This window comes from Mustela lutreola, chromosome 6 (assembly GCF_030435805.1).
Source record: "Mustela lutreola isolate mMusLut2 chromosome 6, mMusLut2.pri, whole genome shotgun sequence".
NCBI classification, from domain to species: Eukaryota; Metazoa; Chordata; class Mammalia; order Carnivora; family Mustelidae; genus Mustela; species Mustela lutreola.
In genome coordinates, this window is record NC_081295.1 from 712336 (window position 1) to 739083 (window position 26748).

General features: G+C 50.3%; 1 protein-coding gene across 30 annotated transcripts in view; it reads left to right on the top strand.

Annotated features, from left to right (window-relative positions):
- WDR27 (WD repeat domain 27) overlaps positions 1 to 26748 on the top strand; it is a 197558-nt gene that overhangs the window by 60249 nt on the left and 110561 nt on the right. For 29 of the 30 annotated variants that reach the window (XR_009354390.1, XR_009354394.1, XR_009354392.1 and 26 more), the window contains 3 exons: positions 1671 to 1768; positions 2662 to 2764; positions 15717 to 15815. Coding sequence is in view for 21 of the 30 variants with exons in the window: in XM_059176468.1 (XP_059032451.1) it covers positions 1671 to 1768; positions 2662 to 2764; positions 15717 to 15815 (300 nt within the window). In the remaining 9 variants the exon portion in view is untranslated. Of the gene's footprint in view, positions 1 to 1670; positions 1769 to 2661; positions 2765 to 15716; positions 15816 to 19492; positions 20361 to 26748 lie in introns of those variants that run through there. The other variant, XM_059176465.1, reaches the window with a different exon arrangement.

Sequence of the window (26748 nt, forward strand, 5' to 3'; positions counted from 1 at the left end):
CATTTTTTTCTTGTGTTATGTTGGTCACCATACAGTACGTCATTAGTTTTTGATGCAGTGTCCGAAGACTCATTGTTTGGGTGTAATTCACTGTTCTCCAAAGTGGCTGCACCAACTTGCATCCCCACCAACAGTGTAAGAGGGTTCCCCTTTTGAATAATTATTAATGGTACACTTTAACCTTACGAACTGTTGGTGTATGTTTTTCACATATGAAATACCACTGAGAGTTATAAAAGTATGATGAAAGATCAAAACACTACAATATTAATACACCAAAAACTATTTTTAAAGTATAGATCATAATCCGTCTTCAATAAATTATCTGAAAGATGCTCTGAATGGGGCATTTGAAGTCTGAGATCAGTTATTAATGTACTGGTCATCACACCCAAAGCCCCCATGTGTCTCTGGCTGGGGTCACTTCAAGGACCCGCCTCTGATCCAATCGATCATCGCCTCCCCTCACACTGCAGTCAGAAGGAAAGCCGAAGTGACAAAATACCTCCTGGAAAGAGCTGAACTACACTCCAGGTACAGAACCATGTTTGGACGCAAACCTTAAATAACTAGGGTTCATAACAATGTTCATCTTGGATATCCAAGATCTGTAAAGAACTTCTCGAACTCAAACGCAAAAAACAGGTAATCATGTCAGAAAATGGGCAGAAGACATGAACAGACACTTCTCCAAAGAAGACATACAAATGGCTAACAGACACATGAAAAAATGTTCATCATCACTGGCCATCAGGGAGATTCAAATCAAAACCACATAGAGATACCACCTTACACCAGTCAGAATGGCAATAACAAGACAGTAAACATGTGTTAGAGAGGATGTGGAGAAACTGTTGGTGGGAATGCAAGTTGGTGCAGCCACTTTGGGAAACAGTGTGGAGATTCCTTAAGAAATTAAAACTAGATCTTCCCTAAGACCCTGCAATTGCACTACTGGGTATTTACCCCAGAGATACAGATGTCGTGAAAAGAAGGGCCATCTGTACCCCAATGTTCATAGCAGCAATGGCCATGGTAGCCAAACTGTGGAAAGAACCAAGATGCCCTTCAATGGACGAATGGATAAGGAAGATGTGGTCCATATACACTATGGGGTATGATGCCTCCATCAGAAAGGATGAATCCCCAACTTTTGTAGCAACATGGACGGGACTGGAAGAGATTATGCTGAGTGAAATAAGTCAAGCAGAGAGAGTCAGTTATCACATGGTTTCACTTACTGTGGGGCATAAGGAATAACACAGAGGACATGGGGAGACGGAGAGGAGAAGGGAGTTGGGGGAAATTGGAAGGGGAGGTGAACCATGAGAGACTGTGGACTCTGAAAAACAACCTGAGGGGTTTGAAGGGGTGGGGGGTGGGAGGTCGGGGTACCAGGTGGTGGGTATTGTAGAGGGCACGGATTGCATGGAGCACTGGGTGTGGCGCATAAACAATGGATCTTGGAACACTGAAAAAATTTAAAAAGGCAAAAAAACCCCAGAATTCTTCAAAAGGATATTTTTGGAGACCAGTTCTGAAATTGTTATAAATAAGAAAAATCTTTGCGTCTGTTTCTTACTTGACATTCACTGTTGTTCGTCATCATTGCATGGTTTATGAATTCAGCCTCTAAAGAGCACGTCTCGTTTCCTCCCCTTCGACCCTAGGGATCGTCATCCACCACCCTGCAGCCACTGCTGTATAACCTGTTTGCCACCACAGCTGCTGGGGACGGCATGAAGCTATGGGACGTGAGAACCCTGAGGTGAGGCCCGTTCCGGCCTGCAGGCCACAGGTGGGGGTACACTGGGGCACAAGGGCTCAGTGCCTGTGAACTCAGTTTGACATCTTTTTCCAAATACGGCGTGATTGTGGTGAACCCGTTCCCGCTGACGCATCTAAGAGAAGCCTGACTTATACACAGAACAGGTCATAGCAATTTGGAATGCTAACGGGAGAGGTGCTGGGCTTTCCTGTCTGTGCGTGTGCCCTGTGCCCTGAGGGTCAGAGATGCATGGAGGGGGCAGGTCATGAGATGCTCCTAAGCGACAGTGATGCCAGTGCACGTATCAGGCCGTTCCTGTTCTGTTACGGGGAGTGACCACTGAACAGCGCATGTAGCCGAGTGTCAGCAATGCTCCTGTGTGCGCCTGCACACGGCTGGGTCGCAGGGGTGGCGTGGACAGTGTCCCCGCTCTCCTCTGTAATGGCAAGGTGGGGATAAAAGGCCCTGTGACGTGTGGGGGCGTGATCCCAGGGGCCGGCTCTGGCGGGGGCTCGTGTGGCATCCTGGAGCCCCCGGAGCCCAGCCCCGTGCTGGCCCACGCTGACGCAGGCTTTCCTGGATCTGCCCCCCGCCCCCGTCTGTAACACTTTGTGGGTGGTTGGCCAGAGCACCTGACCTGCTTGAGAGAGCACAGCGCCTGCCCAAGTCTTCGATCACTGATCCAAGTAATCTGCGGTTTGGAAATGGTTGTTTTCTATTTTGCATGTCCAGGACGGCCTGCTGGCCTTTGATGACTCGTGAGTGCAAGCCTCAGCACTGGTTCGCCGTTGTCGGGCAGACAGCCTGTCTGCCTGCACGTCAGCGCCCTTGGCCTCTTTGTGTTAGACTTAAAGAATCATGTCTTTCTCCTGGTGTTTCTCCTTTTCCTATAGATGCGAGCGCTGTTTTGAGGGACATCCAAACCACGGATACCCCTGTGGGATTGCCTTCAGCCCATGCGGACGCTACGTGGCTTCTGGTGCGGACGACAGACACGTAAGTGCCACCACGGCGCGTCGCTTCGTCTTCAGTCCTGACCCCCTAGGCTCATTCTTGTGGAGACAGTTTATAAGCACGAACACCTTTAAGTGTGACGTGAGAGCTGTGACCGGCCCTCCTGTGTTAATTTTGGTGAGGCTTGATTTTTTAACCCCCCAGTCACACGTTAATTTATTTCTTTATCCATTTATCCGTCATGGCACAAGTTGTGTACCGCGTGGAAGGAGTGGCTGCACGCTGCTCTCCTGCGGATCACCAGGTAGCAGCAGTAATGAGTAAAGACCAGATCCGAGGTTTTCACCGGGAGTGTTTCTTTTGGATATCTTCGGGAACAATGTACTGATTTTATTGTTCGTTTTTCTGACTTTCCAGAGAGGCGCTTTTATTGGTTCGTAGGGCTTGGGAAGGGGAAGGACGCAGGGAAAGGGACTTGCAGAATCGGCCCTGGGACGGCGAGGACCTGGCAGGGTCCGGGCCACAGTCTCCCGTGCGTCCTGGCGGTCACTGCCTATCATGAGGGTGTCCTGCGTCTCCCGGTTGGCCACTTTGGGCCTGATGCACAGGCCCTGGTGACGTCTCAGCCCCGGGCCGGCTCCCTCACGCTGCGGTAGCTCTGCCACGGGTTCCCTTGGGGCCGTTCTGTTCGCAGATGTGCAGTGTCGTCGCAAGGAGCCGCCGTGTGGGGGTGTCCCCGATCAGCCCGCACTGCAGATCTGGTCACGGGTGGTGCTGGAGGGGAGAGCCGGGCGCCCCGCCTCCGCAAGCAGTGGTCCAGTTCACTGTCTGACGGGGTGGTCACTGTGGTGCCGCGGCCGCTGCTGGTCATCGTACTTGTTCGCCGGCGGCCCGGCGGACCCCGTCCTCGGCGGCTCTCAGGCTGCTCACGGCCCCTCCCCTGCCGAGGTGGTTGTGTGGCTGCGTGTAGGGGTGAGACGAGCAGACACACGCGGGCTCCAGCTCGCTTGACTCTGTTTCCCTGAGCAAAAGCGACGCCACCCCGGTTCAGCTGTGCTCACCGAGCCGCTCAGTGAGCGGCCCCGAGACCCTAGAGCCACACGGGCAGCTCGGTCCCCCCTCCCGCCGCTTGGTCTCGGGGTGCAGCTGCTCAGACAGAGCATGGGGCCTCTTTACTGGACGGGGTCACGGGCGGGGCTGTTCTGCTGTCCTGGGCCACGTTCCACTCTGCCAGCACCGGCTGGTCAGAAGGACACCCGTCCCTGGGCTCGGCCACGAGGTTGCATGACCCCGGGGGCCGCTCCTGGACGCCTCCTGGAGAGCTTGTGGCCGCAGGTGGCAGGCAGGTGCTTCCTGCTTTCATCGTTGTCTGCCGGAGGACCCGCTTTTCTCTCTGCCCCCGCCTGTGGCTTCTCATACCCTTCACCATCGGGTCCTTCTGCGCCGGTTTGTCGCGGTTCGGAGAACGTGTGTGATTGTCCGAGAGTCGAACGCCAGTTCCGACACTGTGACTGTGTGGCTGGCCGCGCACTCCTCCAGTAGAATCTCCAGCCCTCACTTTCTGACACTTGGATCTGTCCACACTTCGAAGTTTTCTGTCAGTGCTGATCTCACCGTCAGGGACCCAGTCCCCGGGCGCTGAAGGTGCCAGCAGGAACGCCCACATCTCTGAGCGCCAGACTCCTGCCTCAGGTTCTTACCTGATGGCAGATTGGTTTTCTGCTGCTTCCTCCTGTGGGGCACAGCTCCTGTGGAGCCTGCCAGTCTGAAGTCAAGGTGTTGGAGGGTTGGTTCCTCCTGGGGGCCCCGACGAACTGTCCGCCCCCGTCCCCTCCTGACGTTCGTCTGCTGGTGGTCATCTTGGTTCCTTCCGCAGTTTGGCTCTGGGAGATAATGCTGCTATGAACATAGGGCTGCATGTCTCCCTTCAAATGGGTGTTTTTATATTCTTTGGGTGGTGCAATTACTGATCCATAGAGTAGTTCTACCTTTAACTTTTTGAGGAACCTCCACACTTTGCACCAGCTCGCATTCCCACGAACAGTACACGAGGCTCCCCTTTCTCCCCGTCCTCACCAGCACCTGTTGTGTCTTGCGTTGTTGATTCGAGCCGTTCTGTCAGTGTGAGGTGGGATCTCACTGTGGTTTTGATTCCATTTCCCTGGTGAAGAGTGATGCTGAGCATCTTTTCATGTGTCTGTTGGCCATCTGGATGTCTTCTTTGCAGAAATGTCTGTTCATGTCTTCTGCCAACTTTTTAATCAGACTGTTTGGCTTTTGGGTGTTGACTTGTATGGGTTCTTTAGAGACTGTGGACACCAGCCCTTCATCGGAGACGCCGTTCGCAGACATCTCCCATTCCGTAAGTTGTCTTTTACTTCTGTTGATGGTTTCCTTTGCTGTGCAGAAATTTTGATCTTGATTTTCCCCCACTAGTTTCATTTGGGCTTTGTTTCCCTTCCATCCGGAGACATATCAGGAAAGTTTTCTATGATTGATGTCAAAGAGATAACTGCCTATGTTTTCTTCTAGGAGTTTAATGGTTTCAGGTCTCACATTGAGGTCTTTCATCCATTTTGAGTCTATCTTGGGGTGAGGTATAAGAGAATGGTCCAGTTTCAGTTTTCTGCATGTGGCTGTCCCGTGTTCCCAGCATCATTTATGGAAGAGACTGTCGTCTTTCCATTGGACATTCTATCCTGCTTCGTTGGAGATTAATTGACCGTATAATCGTGGGTTTATTCCTGGGCTCTCTGGTCAGTTCCACTGATCTGGGAGTCTGTGTTTGTGCCCATACTGTCCTGTTGTGTTCGTTCCACCCTTGTAGTAGATCTTAGGATCTGGGGTTGTGATACCTCCAGTGTTGTTTTTCTTTTTCAAAATTGCTTTGATTTTTTTTTTTTTTATTAATTTCAATTAGCCAGCATGTAGTACATCATTACTTTTGATGTACTGTTCAGTGATTCACCGGTTGTGCGTAACACCCCGTGTTCACTCGTCACACACCTCACTGCACACGTCGAGTTCCCTCCTTCACGCCCATCGCCTGGCTACCCCGTCCCTCCGCCCTCCCTTCTGTAATCCTCAGTGTGTTTTCTGGAGTCAAGAGTCTCTCATGGTTAGTCTATCTCTCTCTGATTTCTTCCCATTCAGGCTTCTCTCCCTGCCTCTGTGGGCCCCACGCTGTTCCTTATGTTCCGCGAGTGAGTGAAACCTCGTGATTGTCTTTCTCTGCCTGACTGACTTCACTTAGTGTGATCCCTTCCAGAGCCATCTGCAGATTCAGCGCAGTTCCTACCAGAATACCAACAACATTTTTCACAGAACTAGAACAATCCTAAAATTTGTATGGAACCACAAAAGACCCCAAATTTCCAATGCAATTATTTTTAAGAAGGAAAAGACACTTTAAAGAAAAAATTAACAGAGATAGCACAAGTGGTGGGAGCAGCAAACACAGCGGGAGAGAGAAGCAGGCTTCCTGCTGACAGGGAGGCCGGTGTGCGGCCCAATCCCAGGACCCTGCGGTGATGACCTGGGCCAAAGGCAGACACACACAACCGACTGAGCCACCCGGGTGCCCAGGAAAAGACCCTTTATACTGCCAAAGGCTAAAACTCACAAGGAAAACATAATGTCTATTCATCAATGAAGATAAACAGAAGAGCAAATTCGTAAAGCCGATATACAAGCACCGAAGCGGTAAGTAGCCAGACACCAATGATGGGACTTTAACAGATCCGTCTCTGTGCTCAGCGGACCAGCTGCACCAGCATGGTGAGGTTATGGATGGCGTGATCAGTCGTTTATCATCTTATAGACGTGCAGAGCTGTGGTTGCACACCAACAAGGAAGGCACATCAGACACGGGAACATGAACCATATATGAATCCACAGAAAACACAGCAAATTACAACATGAGCAAAAATAGCACTCTCTCCATGATGCAGTCAGCCCGTAAATCGGTGATGAGACATAAAACAAGAGTTCCTGCTCTGTGCGAACAAAAGTTCTGTCGGGGAGCGCTGGGTTTAAAGATGTAAAACAAAATGAAATTGTAGTATCTTTTGAAAACAATGATACTCCCAGCATGATATTTCAGTGTCTCTGGAGTATAATAGAGCAGTGCTTGGAGGAGATTTTAGGGAAGGGACAGTAGGTGAAGTAACTCTGTCTGTAAAGCAAAATAATTAAGTAGGACATTGCTTGAGATGAAAGACAGAAGAGACAATACTGACTTTTAAAAAACACAAATTACGAAATCAACTTCGGCTAACCCACATTTTTGAGACAGAGCTTAATATATAATTAATAACAAATGATGAGGGGAGAATGGAACAGAGGAACTTCTGAAAGTTGGGAGAATGCTTTTCAGTGTATGCTAATAAACATGAAAGGCATATAAAAATGGATGAGTTAACATAACACAATAAGAAATAAGAATTAGTGGATGACTTGCAGGAAATACATCAGAATTTTCCCAAAAGACAAATGAACAGATTAGTTTTTATAGAATAGAAAAAAAAAATTCCGAGAGTGTTTCTGCAAAAAAGTACTAGACCCAGATGATTTCTCAGGGGACTTTACCAAACTTTTAAAATCAGAAATTCGTAACTCTTGAAGGTAAATAAGGAAAGCTTCCAGATCATTTTTTTTGAAATGAACATAACCGATATGAATACTTGATGAAATTTCAGAGAAAATCTACATTTTACTTATAAATTCAAAAATCTTAAGTGAGATAGGAATAAACAGAATCTGACCACACGTTTACAATAATTTATCAATGCTCATGAGATTCCAGGACGGCTCAGTATCGAGGAAGCCATCAGCCACTGTAATGAGATTGTGTCATCGTTTTCACATATGCAGAAAAGCCATTCCAGCACAAGTCCCCATTCATTTCATACAAAACATCCCTTACGGGATAAATGTGTGGACGCTTGTTTTAAATGATAAAACACTTGTTCACATGCCAGCCTCTTACAGGGCAACAGCCGAGGCATCCTCTGATCAGGAACAAAGCAAGGATGCCCATGAGCCCCACCACTGTTTCATGGAGCAAGATACGAGAGACAGTTGTAACTGAAAAGGAAGAGTTGAAACTGTCATTATTCATAGGTGATAAGATTACATGGTCGTTATTAACAGTGAAGTCAGTCAGGAAAGTGTTGACGGGAGGATTTGAATTACTATCTGGAATTTCATGGTCTTTACCTATGAAAACAATGATCGGTGAGAGATAATGATAACGAGGAGAATCCATTTAAAAGACGCTTAAGAAGAATAAAATGTGGGGCACCTGGGTGGCTCAGTGGGTTAAGCCTCTGCCTTCAGCTCAGGTCATGATCTCAGGGTCCTGGGATCGAGTCTCACATCGGGCTCTCTGCTCAGCGGGGAGCCTGCTTCCTCCTCTCTCTCTGCCTGCTTCTCTGTCTACTGTGATCTCTGCCTGTCAAATAAATAAATAAAATCTTTAAAAAAAAAAAAAAGAAGAAGAAGAAGAAAATGTCCAGGCATAAACCTAATAAGAACTCTGCAAAACGTGTATGAAGAAAACTTAGTTTTTCCCCAGAAATGTAGACTTGAAAAAATGCAGTGTCTTGACTTTTCTTACATAGGATAATTCTGTCTCACAAAGAAATTGGTTCTCTGTAGGTAAATTGTAAACTTAACACTTTTGCAACAAAAACTGAACAGGTTTTCCTGTAGATAGTCACATTGTAAAATTATTTCAGACAGCAAAGAAGTAACAATTGTTAAGACACTCTGGAAAAAAGCATTATGTTGGGAGCAGAGAATCTTGCTTCACCAGTTTTCAAAAACATTGTTAGAAGGTCTCTAATTAAAACAGTGCACGGGGCGCCTGGGTGGCTCAGTCCATTAGGTGTCCGACCCTTGGATTGGGCTCAGGTCATGACCTGTGGGTCCTGGGGTCCAGCCCCGGCTCTGTGCTCAGCAGGGAGTCTGCGGGTGGACTCTCTCCCTCTCCTCCTGCTTGTGTGTGTCCTCTCTCTCCCTTGCTCTTTCTCAAAACACATCAATCTGTAAAACAGCCAGCGTGGAACGGCTGCGCACACATGAGAACGGGGTCCTCACGAGCACCGGCCACTGCTTCCAGCCCTCCTGCACGAGCTTGCAGAGCCCCCACCTGCCATTCCCTCTGACGGGCACCACAGTTCCCTGAAAGATGAGCTGCTTTCAGGTCAGTGGCAAAAAGATGGGCCAGGGGCGTCTCGTGCCAAAAGTAAAGGAAGAAATCGAGGAGTGATGGGTCAGGTCGCGGCCGCCGGGAGCAGCACCAGACCGTCGTCCAGAGAAGGCGCCACGGAGCACCGAGGGAGTCCTGACAGTAACTGATTTTAAAACCTTGCATATCTAGGTTCTTTCCACAGTTTGGCGACCGTGGCCATTGCTGCTGTGAACATTGGGGTACAGATGGCCCTTCTTTTCACGACATCTGTATCTTTGGGGTCAATACCCAGGAGTGCAATTGCAGGGTCATAGGGAAGCTCTATTTTTAATTTCTTGAGGAATCTCCACACTATTCTCCAAAGTGGCTGCACCAACTTGCATTCCCACCAACAGTGTAAGAGGGTTCCCCTTTCTCCACATCCCCTCCAACACATGTTGTTTCCTGTCTTGTTGATTGTGGCCATTCTGACTGGTGTAAGGTGGTATCTCAATGTGGTTTTGATTTGAATCTCCCTGAGGGCTAGTGATGGTGAACATTTTTTCATGTGTCTGATAGCCATTTGTATGTCTTCATTGGAGAAGTGTCTGTCCATATCTTGTGTGATATGATTGTCTGTTTTGTGAGTGTTGAGTTTGAGGAGTTCATTATAGATCCTGGATATCAACCTTTTGTCTGTACTGTCATTTGCAAATATCTTCTCCCATTCTGTGGGTTGCCTCTTTGTTTTCTTGACTGTTTCCTTTGCTGTGCAGAAGCTTTTGATCTTGATGAAGTCCCAAAAGTTCATTTTTGCTTTTGTTTCCTTTGCCTTTGGAGACATATCTTGAAAGAAGTTGTTGTGGCTGATATAGAAGAGATTACTGCCTATGTTCTCCTCTAGGATTCTGATGGATTCCTGTCTCATGCTGAGGTCTTTTATCCATTTTGAGTTTATCTTTGTGTATGGTGTAAGAGAATGGTCCAGTTTCATTCTTCTACATAGAGCTGCCCAGTTTTCCCAGCACCATTTAACACTCCAAAAGGAGTAACTAAAAGCAAACAAAAAGCAAACAAAGCCTGACCAGTTCCCATTTGGAGGTGACTGGGGCAGCGGTCCCTCACTCAGAATCATGTTCTTTTAAGGGAAATAATTCAGCAACTGTCTTGCCTTTCCTGTTTGGACACTGATACCCTCTTTGAAGAAGAAAAGTTATTTTCTTAGGAAACCATTCCAGACAAATGGGATGAGTGGCAGAGTTAGAATATTCCCCTCTTGCAATCTCAAAGTAATTGACTTTGGCGAGTGTCCTCAGTAGATGACATGATCAGATAAAGTCAATGGTCCCTAGACAGCTCGAAGAGACGTTTCTCCAAAGAAGACATAGTAGTGGCCTGCAGGTTCATCATGCTTCATCAGGGAAATTCAAGCCAAAAGCAGTGACACATCACCTCACAGCTGCTAGGATGGCCATCCTTGAAAATCCGGGAGATAAGTGTCGGCAAGCATGTGGGGAAATTGGAATCCTTTTGCACAGCTAGTAGGGATGTAAGTTGGTGCAGCCACTCTGGAAAATAGTGTGGAGGTTCCTTAAAAAATTAAAAATAGAATTACCATAGGGTCCAGTAATCCCACTCCTGGGTGTTCATCCAAAAGAATTGAAATCAAGAGCTTGAAGAGACATTTGCTCTCCTGTGTTACTGCAAAATTATTCACAATAGCCAAGATGTGCAAATGCCCCAAATGTTTATTAATGGATGAATAAGAAAATTTGGCGAATACGCGTAGTGGAATGCTGTTCGACTTTAAGAGAAGGGAGTCCTACCATTCGCAATGAAGTAGATGAACCCGGGGGATTTTCTACCAAGTGAAATACGCCCGGCCCATAGGACAGGTACTGCATGGCTCTATTTCTGTGAAGATTCTGAAACAGTTGCACTCACAACGCAGGGAAGTGGACTGGTAGCTGGCAGCCAGGACAGGCCTTGGGGAGACAGACGTTGGTCAAAGGCACAGAATATCGGGTATGCAGGACGAGTCTGGAGCTGTCGAACCCAGGTCCACAGTCAGCAGCACCACACCTGCACTTGCACGTTAACAGACCTCATGGGAAATGTTCTCACTCAGTTAACAAACAGGCTGATGGACGTTCTCCAAGGACGTTGTGCCGTCACACCCAGCCCTCCTTACCGACATTAGCATCATTCAGCGTGCGCTACGTTAGACGGTATGGGCATTCCTAGAGATATTTTGGGACACATCTCGCTAATAATCACCATAAAGTATTCTTATGAAAAATCAGTAGAAACTGGAACTGAATTGAGTCTTTGTAGATAATTTCTGGCTTAGGGCACATACACAGGGTGATGGAGCCATTGGAAGACATTATACAGAGGGGAGCAGACAAGTCCTGAGTGGAACATTCTTCAGGACACTGACCCCTTGTCTTCAGCGAGTCTCTGGCATGGGGGAAAGGATTGCTCCAAACAGCCGTGCTGGAGAGACGTAGCAGCCCCATGCGGACCCTGCTGGAGGCCTGCATGCAGGGACACTTGTGGACGCCGGCAGTGTGCTCTGACTGGACTCTCCAGACTTCCTCTGTTGCATCTGGGTACAAAACAGCAGCTCAAACATGCGCCCAATGTCTGTGTTTCTAGAAATCCTCACAAAGTACGGGGCATATCATCGTAGCAATTTGCTAAAAACGCTTCACAATCCTCAGTCACAAAAATTAAAAGGACAAAAGTAAAGAACAAACGTTTGGCAGGTGGACGAGCGGAGCGGGATCTCGACAATGTTGGCTTTGGGGTATGCATGTATGGGCGGGTTATGTAATTCCCCATACTTTTGTATATATCTGACATTTTTCATAATAAAGCCAAGCACAGACTTTGGAAACAGAAGCAGACACGAGACCTGGGTTTTTCCATTGTGCGAGCCCTGCTGTGCCGGAGGAGGACCCTCAGGTTCGAGGGAGGCGGGCTCTGTGTCCCAAGCCCAGACCCGTGGGATTTCCTCTGCAGCGGTGTGCAGTGATGGCTGCTGTGGGTTGAGGTGGGCTCTGGAGCTGCGTTCCGGGACACTGGCTTGAATCTCACCTTCTAGACAGATGCAGTCAGACTGTGGTGGCTCTGTCAGGGTGTTGCCAATGGCACAAGGATCCAAGCGGCGTTGTTGCCAGGTCCTCTGCCCCGACGTGTGATCACATTCTTGAAGAATGAAAAACAGGTCCCTCGAGATGACTGCTTATGTAAGTGGTCTTAGGTCCAAGGACGCTGGCAGAGTTAGAACGCGGATGACAACTCATGCAGGACTCCGCTGGGTGGGCAGCTGGCGGTCCACACCATGCCAGGGACCCCCTGCGTGGCTCTGCCAGACCACGGTGAGGTCTCTCCAAACCTGAGGGTGAGCCCAGAGTCCCACCAGTAACGTCCATTGTTCACGTGCTGGTGGCTCCGTGTGCCAAAATCCAGGGCTTCCTGACGGAGTCTTGGCCTCTGCTGAAGTGGGCAGCAGTTCTGTCCTCGTGGGATTAAATAAGGCTGGGGGCTGAAGCTGGGACCCCTGGGCCTTCTGAGAAAACTGTAATTCGTGTGTGTGTGGGAGCCAGAAAGGCAGTGATCTGAAGCAGCACGCACAGTTCTGGGAAACATTGCTTCTGGAAACACTTAAAAAAACACAAAAAACCAAAGTGAATGAGCATCTTCCCCTGCGGACAGCATCACCGCTGTTGGGAAGCTTCTGGAGTGCGCATTAACTTGCGTTTGCAGTGCCTTTCCCTTATTCTGTGCAGAAAATCCAGGCAGTGCGCGGCGAAGGACATGGTAAGAGTAACGTGAGACGAGAAAGTGGAAAGTGAAAGCAGCTTCATCTTGGAGGACACGGTTCAACAGAACGGCAAAATGCTCGCACTGAACTGGTCAGAGCAGCACTCGGGCTGAAACACACGGCCCTTCTGCTTGTGACTTTAGTTGCAGAGTGACTGACTTCCTAAGGGTTATTGCAAGTTTTATTCATTTCACAGTACATTTTAGCTGGGGCTGGTTTCCCTTGGGTGGGGAGGACTAGCTTCATGAGTTTTGTTTTTTTCAAAAGATTTTATTTGACAGAAAGAGAACACAAGCAGAAGGAGGGGCAGAGGCAGAGGGAGAAGCAGGTTTCCCGCTGAGCAGAGAGCCAGATCCCAGGACCCTGAGATCATGACCTGAGCCAAGGTAGAGGCTTCTCCGATGGATCCTGCCAGGCCCACCGGACTTAATGAAGCTAATTAAAACCTTGTGTTCTGCACAGGGACTGTAGTGGGTTGAGCTGTTATTCCTGTGTCCTCAGCATCAAACAGGTGCGTCTTGTGCATTGCCAGGAGACTGTGGCCACTGTTTGAAAGCGCAGCTGGTGGCAAGTATGTGTCTAATTAAGGATACTTCTGACATTTACAGCTGCCCACGGCTGCTTTTGTGTTGAAACCTGGCCACAACCAGAAAGATTAAGTGGATTCAGGAACCTTCCAGGCAAAAAGATGTTTCATTTAAAAGCGTTTTCATATGGAAAACAAAGGGCTGTCTCTTAAATGACCCTTATCTAGACACCTGTCATGATATCACAGCATCATTTTATCTGCTTTGTGAGATCCAGGGCCACAGCAGGGCCGTGCTGATTCCCACTCAAAATTCGGTAAACACGTAAGGAACCTCAGGAAGGACTTTGCGGACGCTGCTCTGAGAAAAAAGCACATCGCCCTCCAGTGCCCGTGCTCTCAGAGCCCGCCCACACCTGTCGGCCTCCCTGCCCTGGCCTTCCTGGGGAGGGAGGGATAGGCGGTCCCCGTCTGCCTGTCCTCTCCGGCCGGCCCCCAGGTGCGTGGGCGCCGCTCTGTCCGGACCCTCTCCGTGCCTGCTGTTCTCCATCTCCATCTCCGGCCGTGTGAACCAGAGCCGCCACCGGCTTGTACTTGGCTGGCTGCTGTAACTGGAGTTGTGTCCCACGCTGGCGAACCACGAAGCTGGTTCCTGAAGCTTTAGCCCTGCCAGCCCGATTCCCTCCCACCCCGGCCTCTTTCCCGCTATGTCTCGTTTCCTGAAACCCGGCTTCAGGCCCTTGCGCTTCCCTACCCCTTGGCTTCTTCCTCACCGTTCCTGCTCGTCTCTCATCTCTGTCATAAGTTCATGACCCAGGTCACAGGTCACTTTGATGTTGCGCACTGGCGGTCACCTAACTCTGGAGCGTGCAGAACGGGCTTCTCGGGCATTGGCTTCTCAGAGCACGGCGCCCCTTCCAGGGTGGTTTTCCCCGTGGAGACACCTCCGTGCTGAGATGTTTGCTCCTTGTGACTCTACGGGTTGGGATCCGGAGAGATTCAGGTGTGTGTGACCAGTGGATGCCTCCAAGAGTCCCGTTTTGTACTGGCACACGGTTTACATAGAGGACATGAAGTTGTGGTCGGTTCGCTCGTTTGAGGAGTTCTGTGCAGGTGTGTGTGGACGCTGCGTTCCCGTGGGCTGCCGCGGAGGAGCGAGGCCTGGTGTGGGTTTCAGCTCCCTGGAAACGGCCAGCGGGCGCTTGCACTGGCCGCACCACTGGCTAGTACGGCATCAAGGCTTTGGCGCCCACACGTGTGCACTGATGGCAGTGATGGAAACACGCCGAGCAGAGCAGGGTTCCGGTGAGGCCGCCACGGTGCCCCCGTGAGGGGCTGGGACTACGACTCGAGCAGCTGTGTGGCCTGGTGTCCTCGTGTGCAGAGCAGGGTGGGTGACGGCTGTGTCTTTGGAGGTGGGAGGATGGCACCAGGGCATCGGTGCGTGTGTCCGTGTGTCCGTGTGCAGGAGCCTGGGCTGTCCCTGTTGATGGTCACATGCGATGGGTGTGGGAGAGCTGTTGCCCTTGTGGGTCTCCGAACGGCGGATGTGGGGAGAGTCCGGGGTCCAGAAAGCCTTCAGTGTATGTACTGGTCATTTATTCTCTGCATGTGCTGCTTCCCCAGCGTGAATATGAAGGAATAGTCACCGAGGTGCCCCTAGAGGTCTTGCTTCTGCTACAATGTGGCATTTCTCTTTATTGCCAGTAGACTCCACAAAATACTTGTTTGCACTATTTGTTACTTAAAAATTCGAGTGGGGGGGCGCCTGGGTGGCTCAGTGGGTTAAGCCTCTGCCCTCGGCTCAGGTCATGATCTCAGGGTCCTGGGATCACGCCCTGTAGCGGGCTCTCTGCTCATTGGAGAACCTGCTTCCCCCTCTCTCTCTGCCTGCCTCTCTGCCCACTTGTGATCTCTGTCTGTCAATAAATAAATAAAATCCTAAAAAAAAAAAATTGGAGTGGATCTCTCATCTCTTACGTCAGTTCAGAATGGCACCCAGTCCCAGCCTTCTGTCCGTAAATTGGAGTGTCTGAAGGCATCTGTGTGTGTATTTACACACATACGTATCTTTTCACGTAGTAATACAACTAGAGAGGAGGGTACATTTTTACTTTTAGTTTTATCAGCATCCATACAAAATGTTCAAAGTATTTGAATTGCTCAAATTCCAGACTAATTAGCCAGAAGCAAAGAGTAGAAGGTCTTGTCAAGTTTACGGGAAAGGACAGCAGAACCCCACTTTGGGATCGCAGGCGAGGTTGGACTGTGGAGGCTTGAGGGGCTGCGGGTCCATGAATGCAGCGGGGACCTGACCAGGCGAGGAGGGGAAGGCGCGCATTGTGGGGTCACTGGTCTGTCCGGGACCTGTGACGGCGATGTCACCCAGCCGTGGGGGTGCTGCCGCCGTGCGCCTTCCCGGACCGTTGGCGCTTTCAGCGTGGAATCCCGTGTGTTTGTCTTGCAGGTGTACATGTATGACGTGGGCTCGAGCACGTTTTCTCACAGACTGGCTGGACACACGGACACCGTCACTGGCGTGGCCTTCAGCCCGTCAGTCCCTCAGGTACGTCTGCTCGTCCACGCCGCATGCGGCTTTCCTCGCGTTTTCTGTATCTGCTGGCCTTTGTTTGGGTGAAATCCCGTCACGTGTAGGGTGACGTGCCCATCATCGCGTGCAGGGACACCGACACGTGCGTCATCATTGGGCGCACTTGCTCGTGGCTGCAGAGGACATGGGCGTGTCCACGGGCACTAGTGTGAACACGGTCGTTGGCGGCCCCAGAGCAGCTGAGGGAAGGGTGTAGAGAATTCGGGAGGAAGAGCAGGACCACAGAATTTAAAGACATTCGTGGAGTTAGGAGAAGGTTCGGGAAGAGGGCAGCGTAGGCCGCGGGTCGGTCAACGGGACTGTGCCGTCCTGCAGCAAAGCCTGACTGTTCGCACTGGGGTGCGGCGAATATTGGGGGACGTCGGTTCAGAGGATAGCGTTACCGTGTGAGTGGGTCATCTAGCGGCGTGTGCACGGGTCCCCGCGTGAAAGAAGTGGGGCCGCCCTTCCGCCTCCCTTGCCCCCTGCCCCCCCATCCCCCACTCTGCCCACTGCTTCTGTCAGAGGCACCGTAGACACTCGGGCACACCTGGCTTTCAGTGACACTGGATGTCAGAGGCACGGATGCAATAGGCTGGCCGCGTCAGTGACCACAGAGCCCCTGTCTGTGCCACGGAAGTCCTCACGTGGCTCGGCCTGGCGTCAGCCATGACGTAGCCGTGTGGTGGGGTCATTCAGGTTCAAGTGTTCTCTGCACGTGTCAGGACACAAGGCCGTGCTGTGACGACCACGGGGGCCCTCTTTTCTGATTGGTCACACGTGTGGTCGTTCGCTGTCGGAGCGCTTGGATTGATGCTTGAATCCTCTCACTGCCCTGGCACCGGGCAGGTGAGCGAGGGTCCGGGAGGGAAGGGGCACAGACTGTAGCCGGGGCGGGAGGTCAGTGGGGCCTGTGGCAGAGGGCGGGGTGCGGGGACCGCAGGCAGGGGTGAGGTCAGTGGGCCTGGAAATGCAGTATTGGCGTCAAAATGTCTGCATAACGGGATGAGAACGGCTCTGAACGGCTGACCGTTTCCCGCACAGTTCGCGGAAGCACGGGAGGCGAGGGGAGCAGGCTGTCCCCTGAGCGCTGATTCCCGACGTGGGGGGAGGGGAGGTCGGGCCCAAGCTGGTTTTCTGGCTCTTCCTCTCGGGGAACTGGGTGGGCACACGGAACACGAATGAGCATTTTCAAACGTTAACGTGCGACACCGCAATTCACTTTATACAATTGCTGTTGAGTTTCCGGAATGGTGCTACAGCCCCCGCGCTCATTGTGTTTGCACATGCAAGTTCGTAACAAAAACCCTCGTTGTTCAAAAGTTTTGCATTTTGTCTGATCACAGCTCTCAGATCTGTGAATGCTTCTTCAACAGTGTCCTCGAGGTGTTTAAAAGTTTCTGTTTTTTAGTGTATTTGTTTGATTTTAAGACACACATTATCCCTTCACTAACATTTCCAAAACTAAAGCAAAACTCAGACTCCTGCTTCCTCTCAAGTGCGTGTCCTTCTGTTTACAAACTTGCTGGTACCCACCGACCGAAGTACCCGACTCGGCTTCTGTTCTATCAAATCGATTAAATGGTGCATCAAAACCACAATTTGGTATTTGTATTTGTCAAATAAGACTCCTCTGAGTTCTAATCACATCAACATTCAACTGTTAACCTATTAACGTGTTAGGTTTTCAAGCGCATGTGTAGGCGCAGACATGCCCGAGCGTGGTCGGAAGGCAGGGGTTCGAGTCTGCAGGCCGGGGAGCCCCGGTCAGCGGGGAGGGCGGGTCTGTGTCTCTGGGCGAGGGTGCCTCCTCCGTGTCCAGTCGGGCAGGATGCTGGACTCGTGCGGCGTGCTGCGTTCCTGGTGGGCACCTGTAATCATCCTCGCTCCTCACAAGAGGAGAAGAAAGAAACACCACCCCGGGCATGTGACGGGGGACACCACATGGCTGGGTTGGTGGCATGGGTGCAGTGGAGCCTGACAGCCCTAACCCCGCGACCGCAGTGGCTGCTTCCTCCACTCCCTGCCTCACCTTCCTGCATTTCTCCGTGGCTTGAAAGCTGGGTGACTGCCCTCGACTGGAATCGTGCTTGTGCTGGTCAGCCCTTTATTAACCTTTAAGCTTTTTCTCCTGGGTGTGTGGTCAGTCCCCGCCCTCCACGGTGGCCCTAGTGCTGGGTCATACTGGGGACGGTGCTGGACCTGCAGGTCCAGGGAGGAAACCCAGAGGTGCCCACACAGCCTAGGGCTGGGTGCCGTGACCCCAGCGTCATGAGCTCATTAGGGCAGGGATCACGAAAGCCCTGCAGAGTCTGCTCTGGTGGGTCTGTGTCGCATCTGGGAACTTAATTTAAGGGCCTTGTCCCAAGTGGCCGGATAGTACAGAGGAGGGTGCTGACCTTATGCCAGGGACTCAGCATGACTCGTGGAAAGGCAGGAGATAGATTGCTTGGCTAGATTTTTGTTAAATACATTTAATTATGAGAAGTATTATTCTCTCAAAATCAAAGTTTGGTTCTCTCAGAATACTGCTAGATATGGTTCAGGAAGTTGTGTTTTTCACCAGTGCTGTTGCTCAGTCATCAAAATAAGACTTGTGAGTCTTTTGGAAGAAGATTGCACTCGTACTGATGAAATTATTCTCACAAGGCGTGTGGCTAAGAGAGGACTCCGAAAATGAGCAGGAACCCTGGCAGCTCACAGGGAGCGTGGGCTCAGGCCCCAGAGACCGTGGCAGCATCTCACATCCTGCTGGGAAGGGCAGCCGAGTCCCCACGGCCCACGCTTGTCTCGAAGGCTGGGCCGTCAGCTTGCGGTCACTGTGCACACAGAGGCCACTTGGTGTACTTGTCCTAAGACACATCCATTCAGATATCGCGCTGTTTAGGGTGGGAACGTGCACCCGTCCCCAGTGATGTCCCTGGCTGGGACTGTGGCCGAGAGGTATGAGGAATCCAAACTCGGTGCTACAGAAGAGAGAGGACAGGTGTGTGAGCTGATGGGTTCTGGTTGGAAGGGACGGGGCCACCAGTGACATGGGAAGTTCAGGAAGAAATATTGGGAAACTTTGGTTTAGCCGTGGCAGAAAGCTGCTCCGTGTGCAGACAAGTAGGTGCGACTTGTTGGAGTGGGTGACCGGAAGTCACAGACGTGTGACCGGAAGTCACAGATGTGCTTGTCATCATGTTACAGAACTTACTGTGTCAGTACTGTAATCATCAACTTCACCTTGTGTCCAGTATGATATTATAAGAGCACTGATGTAAGATAATATGAAAGCACTTTTTCTGGTCTGTAAGTCATATATTTACCTATTTAATTATTGTGTTATGTTAGTCACCATAAAATGCATCATTACTTTTTGATGCAGTGATTCAAGATTCATTGTTTCTGCAGCACCCCCAGTGCTCCGTGCAGTCCGTGCCCTCCTTAGTCCCCACCACCAGGCTCACCCAACCCCCACTCCTCTCCCCTCCAAAACCCTCAGATTGTTTTTCAGAGTCCACAGTCTCTCATGGTTCGTCTCCCCCTCCCATTTCCCCCAACTCACTTCTCCTCTCCATCTCCCCATGTCTTCTGTGTTATTCCTTATGCTCCACAGTAAGTGAAACCATGTGATAACTGACTCTCTCTGCTTGACTGATTTCACTCAGCATCATCTCCTCCAGTCCTGTCCATGTTGCTACAAAAGTTGGGTATTCGTCCTTTCTGATGGAGGCATCATACTCCATAGTGTATATGGACCACATCTTCCTGATCCATTCGTCCGTTGAAGGGCATCTTGGTTCTTTCCACAGTTTGGTGACTGTGGCCATTGCTGCCATGAACATTGGGGTACAGATGGCCCTTCTTTTCACGACATCTGTATCTTTGGGGAAACAAAAGCAAAAATGAACTTTTGGGACTTCATCAAGATCAAAAGCTTCTGCTCAAGTGCCCATCAACATAATGCAGATAGATGGTTACATACTTAAAATGTTATATATAACCTCAAATCAAACTTATAACAGATAAACAAAAAATAAAAAGAAAAAATCAAGCATAGTACTAAAGAAGGTAATCAATCACAAGCAAAAAGAGCAAAAGAAGAAAGGAAGAGAAAAGTGATACAAAAACAATGAGGAAACAATTAACAATAAGGCAATATCCGTGTACAAACCTGTGTATCTCCTTTGTGCTTTTAACTTGGATTAAAAAATGAAAATTGTTTGTATTTTCATATGACTCAGTATGATCAGTGATCACAGTTGAACCTCTGTTTGTGTATCAGTCCAAACAGCTGAGCCTCCCAGTGATGATATTAATGATAGCAAATATTTACAGTGTGTGTTTCAGAAAATCAAACAAATAGGAATAGGTTTATTTTGTGGGAACAGGGACATCTTCTGAGAGTTCCAACTGCCACAGAGAGGAGGTTCTTTCAAGACCTAGCCTTTGTACTCAAAGTATCAATCAGTTCATAAAAATAAAAGGAAAATGGAAAATAATAGCATAGTAATGCCCACTTGGAAAAAAGAAAGCATATATATCATCATATATATATATATATATATATATATATATATATATATATATATATATATATATCATAAGTTAGGGGAAAAAGTTCAAAGCTCTGGACCTAACTTTGAGGGAGTCCTGATTTCCCTATGACTTCTGACTTTGTGACTGAGCCTGCCCCATATGGTCCAAAATTTCTTCTCTGCTTCCTTCATTATAGCTGATGGCTTAGCAAATGTAAGAATAGAGCATATTCATATGAACAGAATTAATGTTAAAGTTAACGGTGAGAAAAAGAGCAAAAAATTAGAAATTATAGCATAAGAAATTTTATCTTCAAGTAATCATATAGGGATATCATGTAAGTTTATCTTTTTTGCTTTTGCATTAATAATTTATTAGATGTTCACTTTTTATTTGATATTACAGTTTTGAGACCAAATAAACTTTTTTTTCTTTTTGGCAAAAAACAAAACAAAACAAAATCTTCTGCACAGCAAAGGAAACAGCCAGCAAAACAAAGAGGCAACCCACAGAATCAGAGAAGATATTTGCAAATGACACTACAGACAAAGGGCTGATATCCAAGATCTATAAAGAACTCCTCAAACTCAGCACTCAAAAAACAGATAATGTCAAAAAATGGGCAGAAGACATGAACAGGCACTTCTCCAAAGAAGACATATGAGTGGCTAACAAACACATGAAAAAATATTCATCATCACTGGCCATCAGAGAGATTCAAATCAAAACCACATTGAGATACCACCTTACACCAGTCAGAATGGCCACAATCAACAAGACAGGAAACAACATGTGCTGGAGAGGATGTGGAGAAAGGGGAACCCTCTTACACTGTTGGTGGGAATGCAAGTTGGTGCAGCCTCTTTGGAAAACAGTGTGGAGAGCCTCAAAAAAATAAAAATAGATCTACCCTATGACCCGAAAACTGCAGCATTTGAATTTTTAAGAGAAGTTGAGATTCAGCATATTTTAGGTTTACTTTCTTAGATTTTTGAAAAGTGGGAGCATTTTGCTTTTTAAGTTTTTTTAATTTAAAGTATTATATATTCATATATATTATATATATCTTGAATATATTTGAAATGAATCTTGACAATTTTATTTTTTAATTTAATCTTATTTTTTCAGTGTTCCAAGATTTATTGTTTATGCATCACACCCAGTACTCCATGCTGTACGTGCCCTCCCTAATACCCACCACCAGGCCCTCCCATCCCCCACCCCACTCCACTCCAAAACCCTCATAAACTTCATTCATTGCCTGAAGATTTTTAATCTGTTCATCATGAGTAACTTTAACACAAAAGGAAGGCACTTTGCTTGTGAATATTAACATTCACTCGATTTCTAAATATAAATAAGATATTAAATTGAATGAGCTTAAGGAAACTAGATCTTCATATTAGAGTCTTAAATAAACTGAATTGTAATTTTAAAGAGTCAGAATGAACGATCAATCTCTAGAATTGCTGTGGAGATGAGAGTGAAAAGGCATGACGCTGAGTCCTTCCTTCCCGTGGTCCCTCTGGAGAGTCTGCGGGGGCACGAGGACATGGTCCAGGTAAGGTGGGGGTCTGGGCGCCGCGTGGGGTCAAGCCCGCCATGTGGGGGCTGCCCGCGGTGTGTACGCGGAGCTGAGACCGCGGTAGCTGGCGGAGCTCTTCTGCCACCACAGCTGGCACAAAAGCCCAACAACAGTCCCGCGTGGCCTTAACCGTAGCTCAGTCTTTGAGAAAGTGGCGTGCACGGTGGCTTCTGGGAGTTCGTGGCCTGCACTCGGTTCAGGACTTGAAGGTCACGAAAGCGGCACTGAAGACATCTACCGTTGAAACGGGACACATCCCCCCCGTTTCTGGGGTGATGTCATTCTGCGTTTGGTCACAGACATCTCTGCCTTTTACGAGGAAGCTTCCTTAGCCCTGCAAGGCAGAGTGCTGGGGTTTGCGCTTGAGGTTGTGACCCCGGCAGTGTGTGGCCTGCTCCCTCTCTCAGCTGTGTCGGGAGAAGGACGGCCATCTGGCAGAGCTGTTTGTCCTCTGGACGGGAGGTGTGTGCGGTTCCACACCGCGCTCACTCAGGGCGAAGCCCTGACCCCTAAGCCCATTGCTGTGTGAGGCGAACCTACAGAGTCACGTCCGTAAGTCACGGTGGGTGCACGCGCTCGTCTTGGCGAGCGGCAGGTCAGAGTGGTCATCATCGGAACAGTTCTGGATTTTCTTCTTGTGTAGCCTGTTCGAAGGCCGGGAGCGCAGGGAGGATCTGCTCGGGCCACGAGCATGGACATTGCAGGCGCCTCCTCTGGGGAGGCAGGAGGTCATGGTGGAGCACGGACACCTGCTGGGGCCCCCCAGCCAGAGGAGACGCCTGTGCTGCCCTGGTGGTCGGTCCTGCCCAGACAGAGCTGGATGTTCTCCAGCGGTCTCCCAATGACGCTGAGTGTTGTAGCATGATCAGGGTCTTACTGTGGATATTACAGAACCTTTCTTCCATTTGTCACTGATGGAAAGGGTCCCTCTCCGTGCGCAGTCAGTCTCGGACAGAACCAGGCTCTTGGAAGAAAGATCAGTAATAGAGGTAACCACGGAGCTGATGCTGTCAGCAAATGTGAACATGGTGCTAGGTCTGCAAAACTCGCTTCTTAACGCTGAGGTCCTTGGTGATGGCCTCGTTACAGGAAGCAGATGGCCTCTCTGCGCGTGTCCCCAGAACGTTCTAGTGGTTCTGCAGTTCGGGAATACATACCATGGAGGGAAATTGTTTCTTCACCATTTAAAGTCAGGAAGGAAATAAATACGTATTTTAGACTTTTAATATCCGGTGAGGTGTTTTTAGTAGATGAAAGTTCATGACCGACCCCCTTACAATGAACAGAAGTAGACCAGGATCCCCAGTGTTCATCTGACTTAGAGTATCAATTCATGCTGGTGTTTCTAATTTAGGACATCATGTGGAACTTAATATTAAAGGTCCGTCTCCTTGATGACTGATGGAGAGCAAAGTTTCATCTTAGTATAAAATTTTACCAAAAAAAAAAAAAAAAATAGACCTTTCCTTTAGGCCTGGGCCTTCGCATCCCGGCAGGAAGAGAGCAGTGTCAGCGCTGCGCCCGTGGGAGGGGCGCCGCACCTCTGCTGGCTGCTGACTCCTGCTGCTGGGGACACCGGCTCTCCAGCCGCCGGAGCAGTAAGCGGGGGTCGGGGGCAGACAGAGCTGGCTTTCTCTTCTCCGAGCAGAGCACCTCTCTGGGATTGTTGCCTTACGAGTGCTTTGTGGAGAATGGCCTTTCCTCTTATTTTCTTTGAATGTGGAACTCCAATAGATCGTTCATTCACACGCCCGTGACTGTTGCAGAAAACACTCCCGCAGCTCACGAAAGGTGCGGGCTTCGGGTGAGCGGGAGGAGAGCGCGCGGGCTGCGGCTGTCGCAGGGCCAGACTGCAGTGCCGTCGGCGGCTCTTCCACGTGTGGGAGTTCTTGGGGGCCCTCCCGCCTCCCCAGCCTCCCCTCTGCGTCTTGGGCTGTGAGGCACGGCGCGGACTGTGGCAGGAGCAGGGCTGGAGCACCAGGCTGGGGAGCAGGCGGCAGCCGTGGTGCTCCTCAGACCGGGGGGCCGTGGGCGCTCTGGCCACGCGCAGGAAACCAGGCTCCAGCCGTGTGCGCCGTGTTGACACACAGACCGGAGGGCAGGAGGCACGCCGGCTGCCCTCTGCCTTCTCGTCCACGTGTCTGGTCCTCGTGGCGCCCACCACGACTGCCCGGGACAGGAAGAGCTAGTCACTGTCCAGCACTGGGTGCCGTGTGGACAGGAGTGGACGCAGGGGCCCTGGGCTGCGGAGGCCTCGTGGTCTTTGCAGTGAGCTGCGAAGTCGTGTCTCGCACGTGGCTCTTCTGAAGTTCTCCGGCAAGCGGGTTCTCTCTCAACACCGCCCCCCACACACCCTAGCCCCCGCCCTGCCCCTGCTCTGTCCCCATTCCCACTTTGGCCTGGGTGACTCCTTCACATGTGGACTCCAGGACCACTAAATTAGGCCAAACAGTGAGCCTTATCTTCATGGTTTGGACTTTCAATTTTAAAATAAGAAAATAATGTACTTTAATTATACTCAGTCCTTAAAAACCATATTGAAAGGAAAAAGGGGTTTGTTTCCCTGCTTGGTTCAGCAGTCTGTCTCCCTTTGCTCTGTCGTGAAGGAGTAGGTCTGTGCTCGCCCCTTCCACTCTTAAATATGATGGTTTGTTTTTAAATCACACTTGACGTTTTCGGTGGAAAATCAGTTCGGTCGGCTGGAGATGTGTCCGCGTCCGCACAGGCTGGTTGTGTGGGAGAAGCCCACGGGCCCCCTCGGTGCAGAGAGGCTGACTGGACCTTCCCCTCCCCCAGCACCTGCCACTCCGCAGGCTCTGTTCCGGTTTCTGTTTTGAGTCCGTGACCGTCCCCGCGCTGCCCTCTCCGGAATGGACGGAGCCATGGCCACTCTGGTGGCTGCCGTGGACCGCGCGGTGAGCGCAGGTTTTCCCCAGGAAACTTCACTGTCATCTCTCCGCGCGCAGCCTTTCCTGACCTCTGCCAGCCCTTCCGCAGACAGCCCTGCCCCGCGCACCCTCCCCACGCACGTCACCAGCCCACACGCGCCTGCCACGCGCAGGGCCGTCTCCACCCACGCAGTGCTCAGCGCCACCACCTGCGGTCCGGCCCATCCCACACCGCCTGTGTCTTCTCTGCTGCCTCCCTGCCCTCCCTTGCCCCTAGCAGATGGCACGGATGCTTCCTTCTGGGGCCCTCGTCTCCAGGCCTGCCCTGCCAGGGCCCCCCCAACCCCTGTCACCGGCCCTCGCCGGCCCACAGGCCCTGGTGGAGGCAGGCCACTGTCTGTGCCTGCACGGGGCAGGGTACTGTGTGCTCCCTCCAGATCTCGCCGTGCACGCGTCCCCGTTTGGATGCGCGCATTTAGTTCAAGACACTTTCTAGTCTCCTTTGATTTCCACACTGATCTGTGGGTTATCCAAACCCGTGCTGTTCTGTCCCCAAGTGTGTGGGGACTTTCCTGAGATCTGTCCTTTAATGACATGTGGAGGCCAGGCATGGCGTGGCCTGAAGCCACCGAACCAGGGTTCATTCACGGCCCAAGTGTGCTGGGGGGTGGGTGGGGCTGCGACATCTGTGTAGGCAGGTGGCCGTTGCTCGTTGTGTCTTTATCAGCCGGCAAGAGCGCTCTCGCGGTCCGTCCGTCCAGAACTGTGGGTTCCCTCCTCCCCGTAATGTTTGCTGCGAGCGTTTGGAAGCTTGCTGGTTAGGGCAGGACGGCTCTGCTCTCTGGCTTTCTTCTCTTGTGAAGTGTGCTTTGATCTGAAGGGAGCCACTGCAGCTCTCTCTTGATTAGTGTTAGGATGGTGTTTTCTGTTCTGTTTCCTTTTAACCCACTTGGGTCATTTATTTTCAGTGCATTTCTTATAGATACTAAGTTTTGTTTCGTTCTCTTAACCAATTTGACTGTCTCTGCCTTTCACTTGGTGTGTTCTGTGGTTCCATTTGATGAGATTATTAATTTTTTGAAAGATTTTATTTATTTATTTGAGTGAGGGTGAGAGAGAGAGGGAGCACGAGCACGGGAAGGGGCCACTCAGAGTCCGATGTGGGGCTCCATCTCCGGATCCTGGGATCACGACCTGCACCGAAGGCAGACGCTTCACGGATGGAGCCCCAGATGCCCCCACTGGACGAGATTGTTGATAAGATCACGTTTAAGCCTCTGTCTTGTCTGTTGTGGATTGGCCCGGTCTGATACTCCTCTCCATCTCCTGCCCCCTCCTGTGCAAGTAGATACATTGTGTTTGGTTTTTCCACGTCTTCACTTTTCCTGGCTTTTGTATGCAAGTCCGTATTCTGTTAACTTGCGGGGCTGCACAGGGGCCTGGAGCGCGGTCACCGCACACGTGTGGCTGGGCATTCATGGTGGCGAGTCACACGTCCTCGCAGTGCATGTCCCTTGTCTGTACAGAACTTGGCTCGTTTTGACGCAGTCGGTAGTTACCTCCTACAGAGATCTTATAACGCCAAAGCCTGTGTGTTCGCCACGCCATCCCACGTTACACTGCTGGAGCCTTGGTTTTCTTCTCTCTTGGTGGTTCTGTGGTTCTGCAGTCGCTTTCTTCTGCACAGACAGGCCTGGGACAGCACAGGCCTCCGAGTGTGCACGCGAGCGTCGTGGCTTCTGTGTCTGTGTGTACAGGGTCTTCATTTTGTGTCACACGACGTGTGCGTACACGAGACGCGCGTGCAGCTGCGAGGCTGCCTTGGTGATCCCGTGTGCGCTGGACGGGTGGCTGAGGGCTGCAGGGCGACCTCTGGAGTCAAACCCACAAGGCGTGGACTCAGCGCTCATTT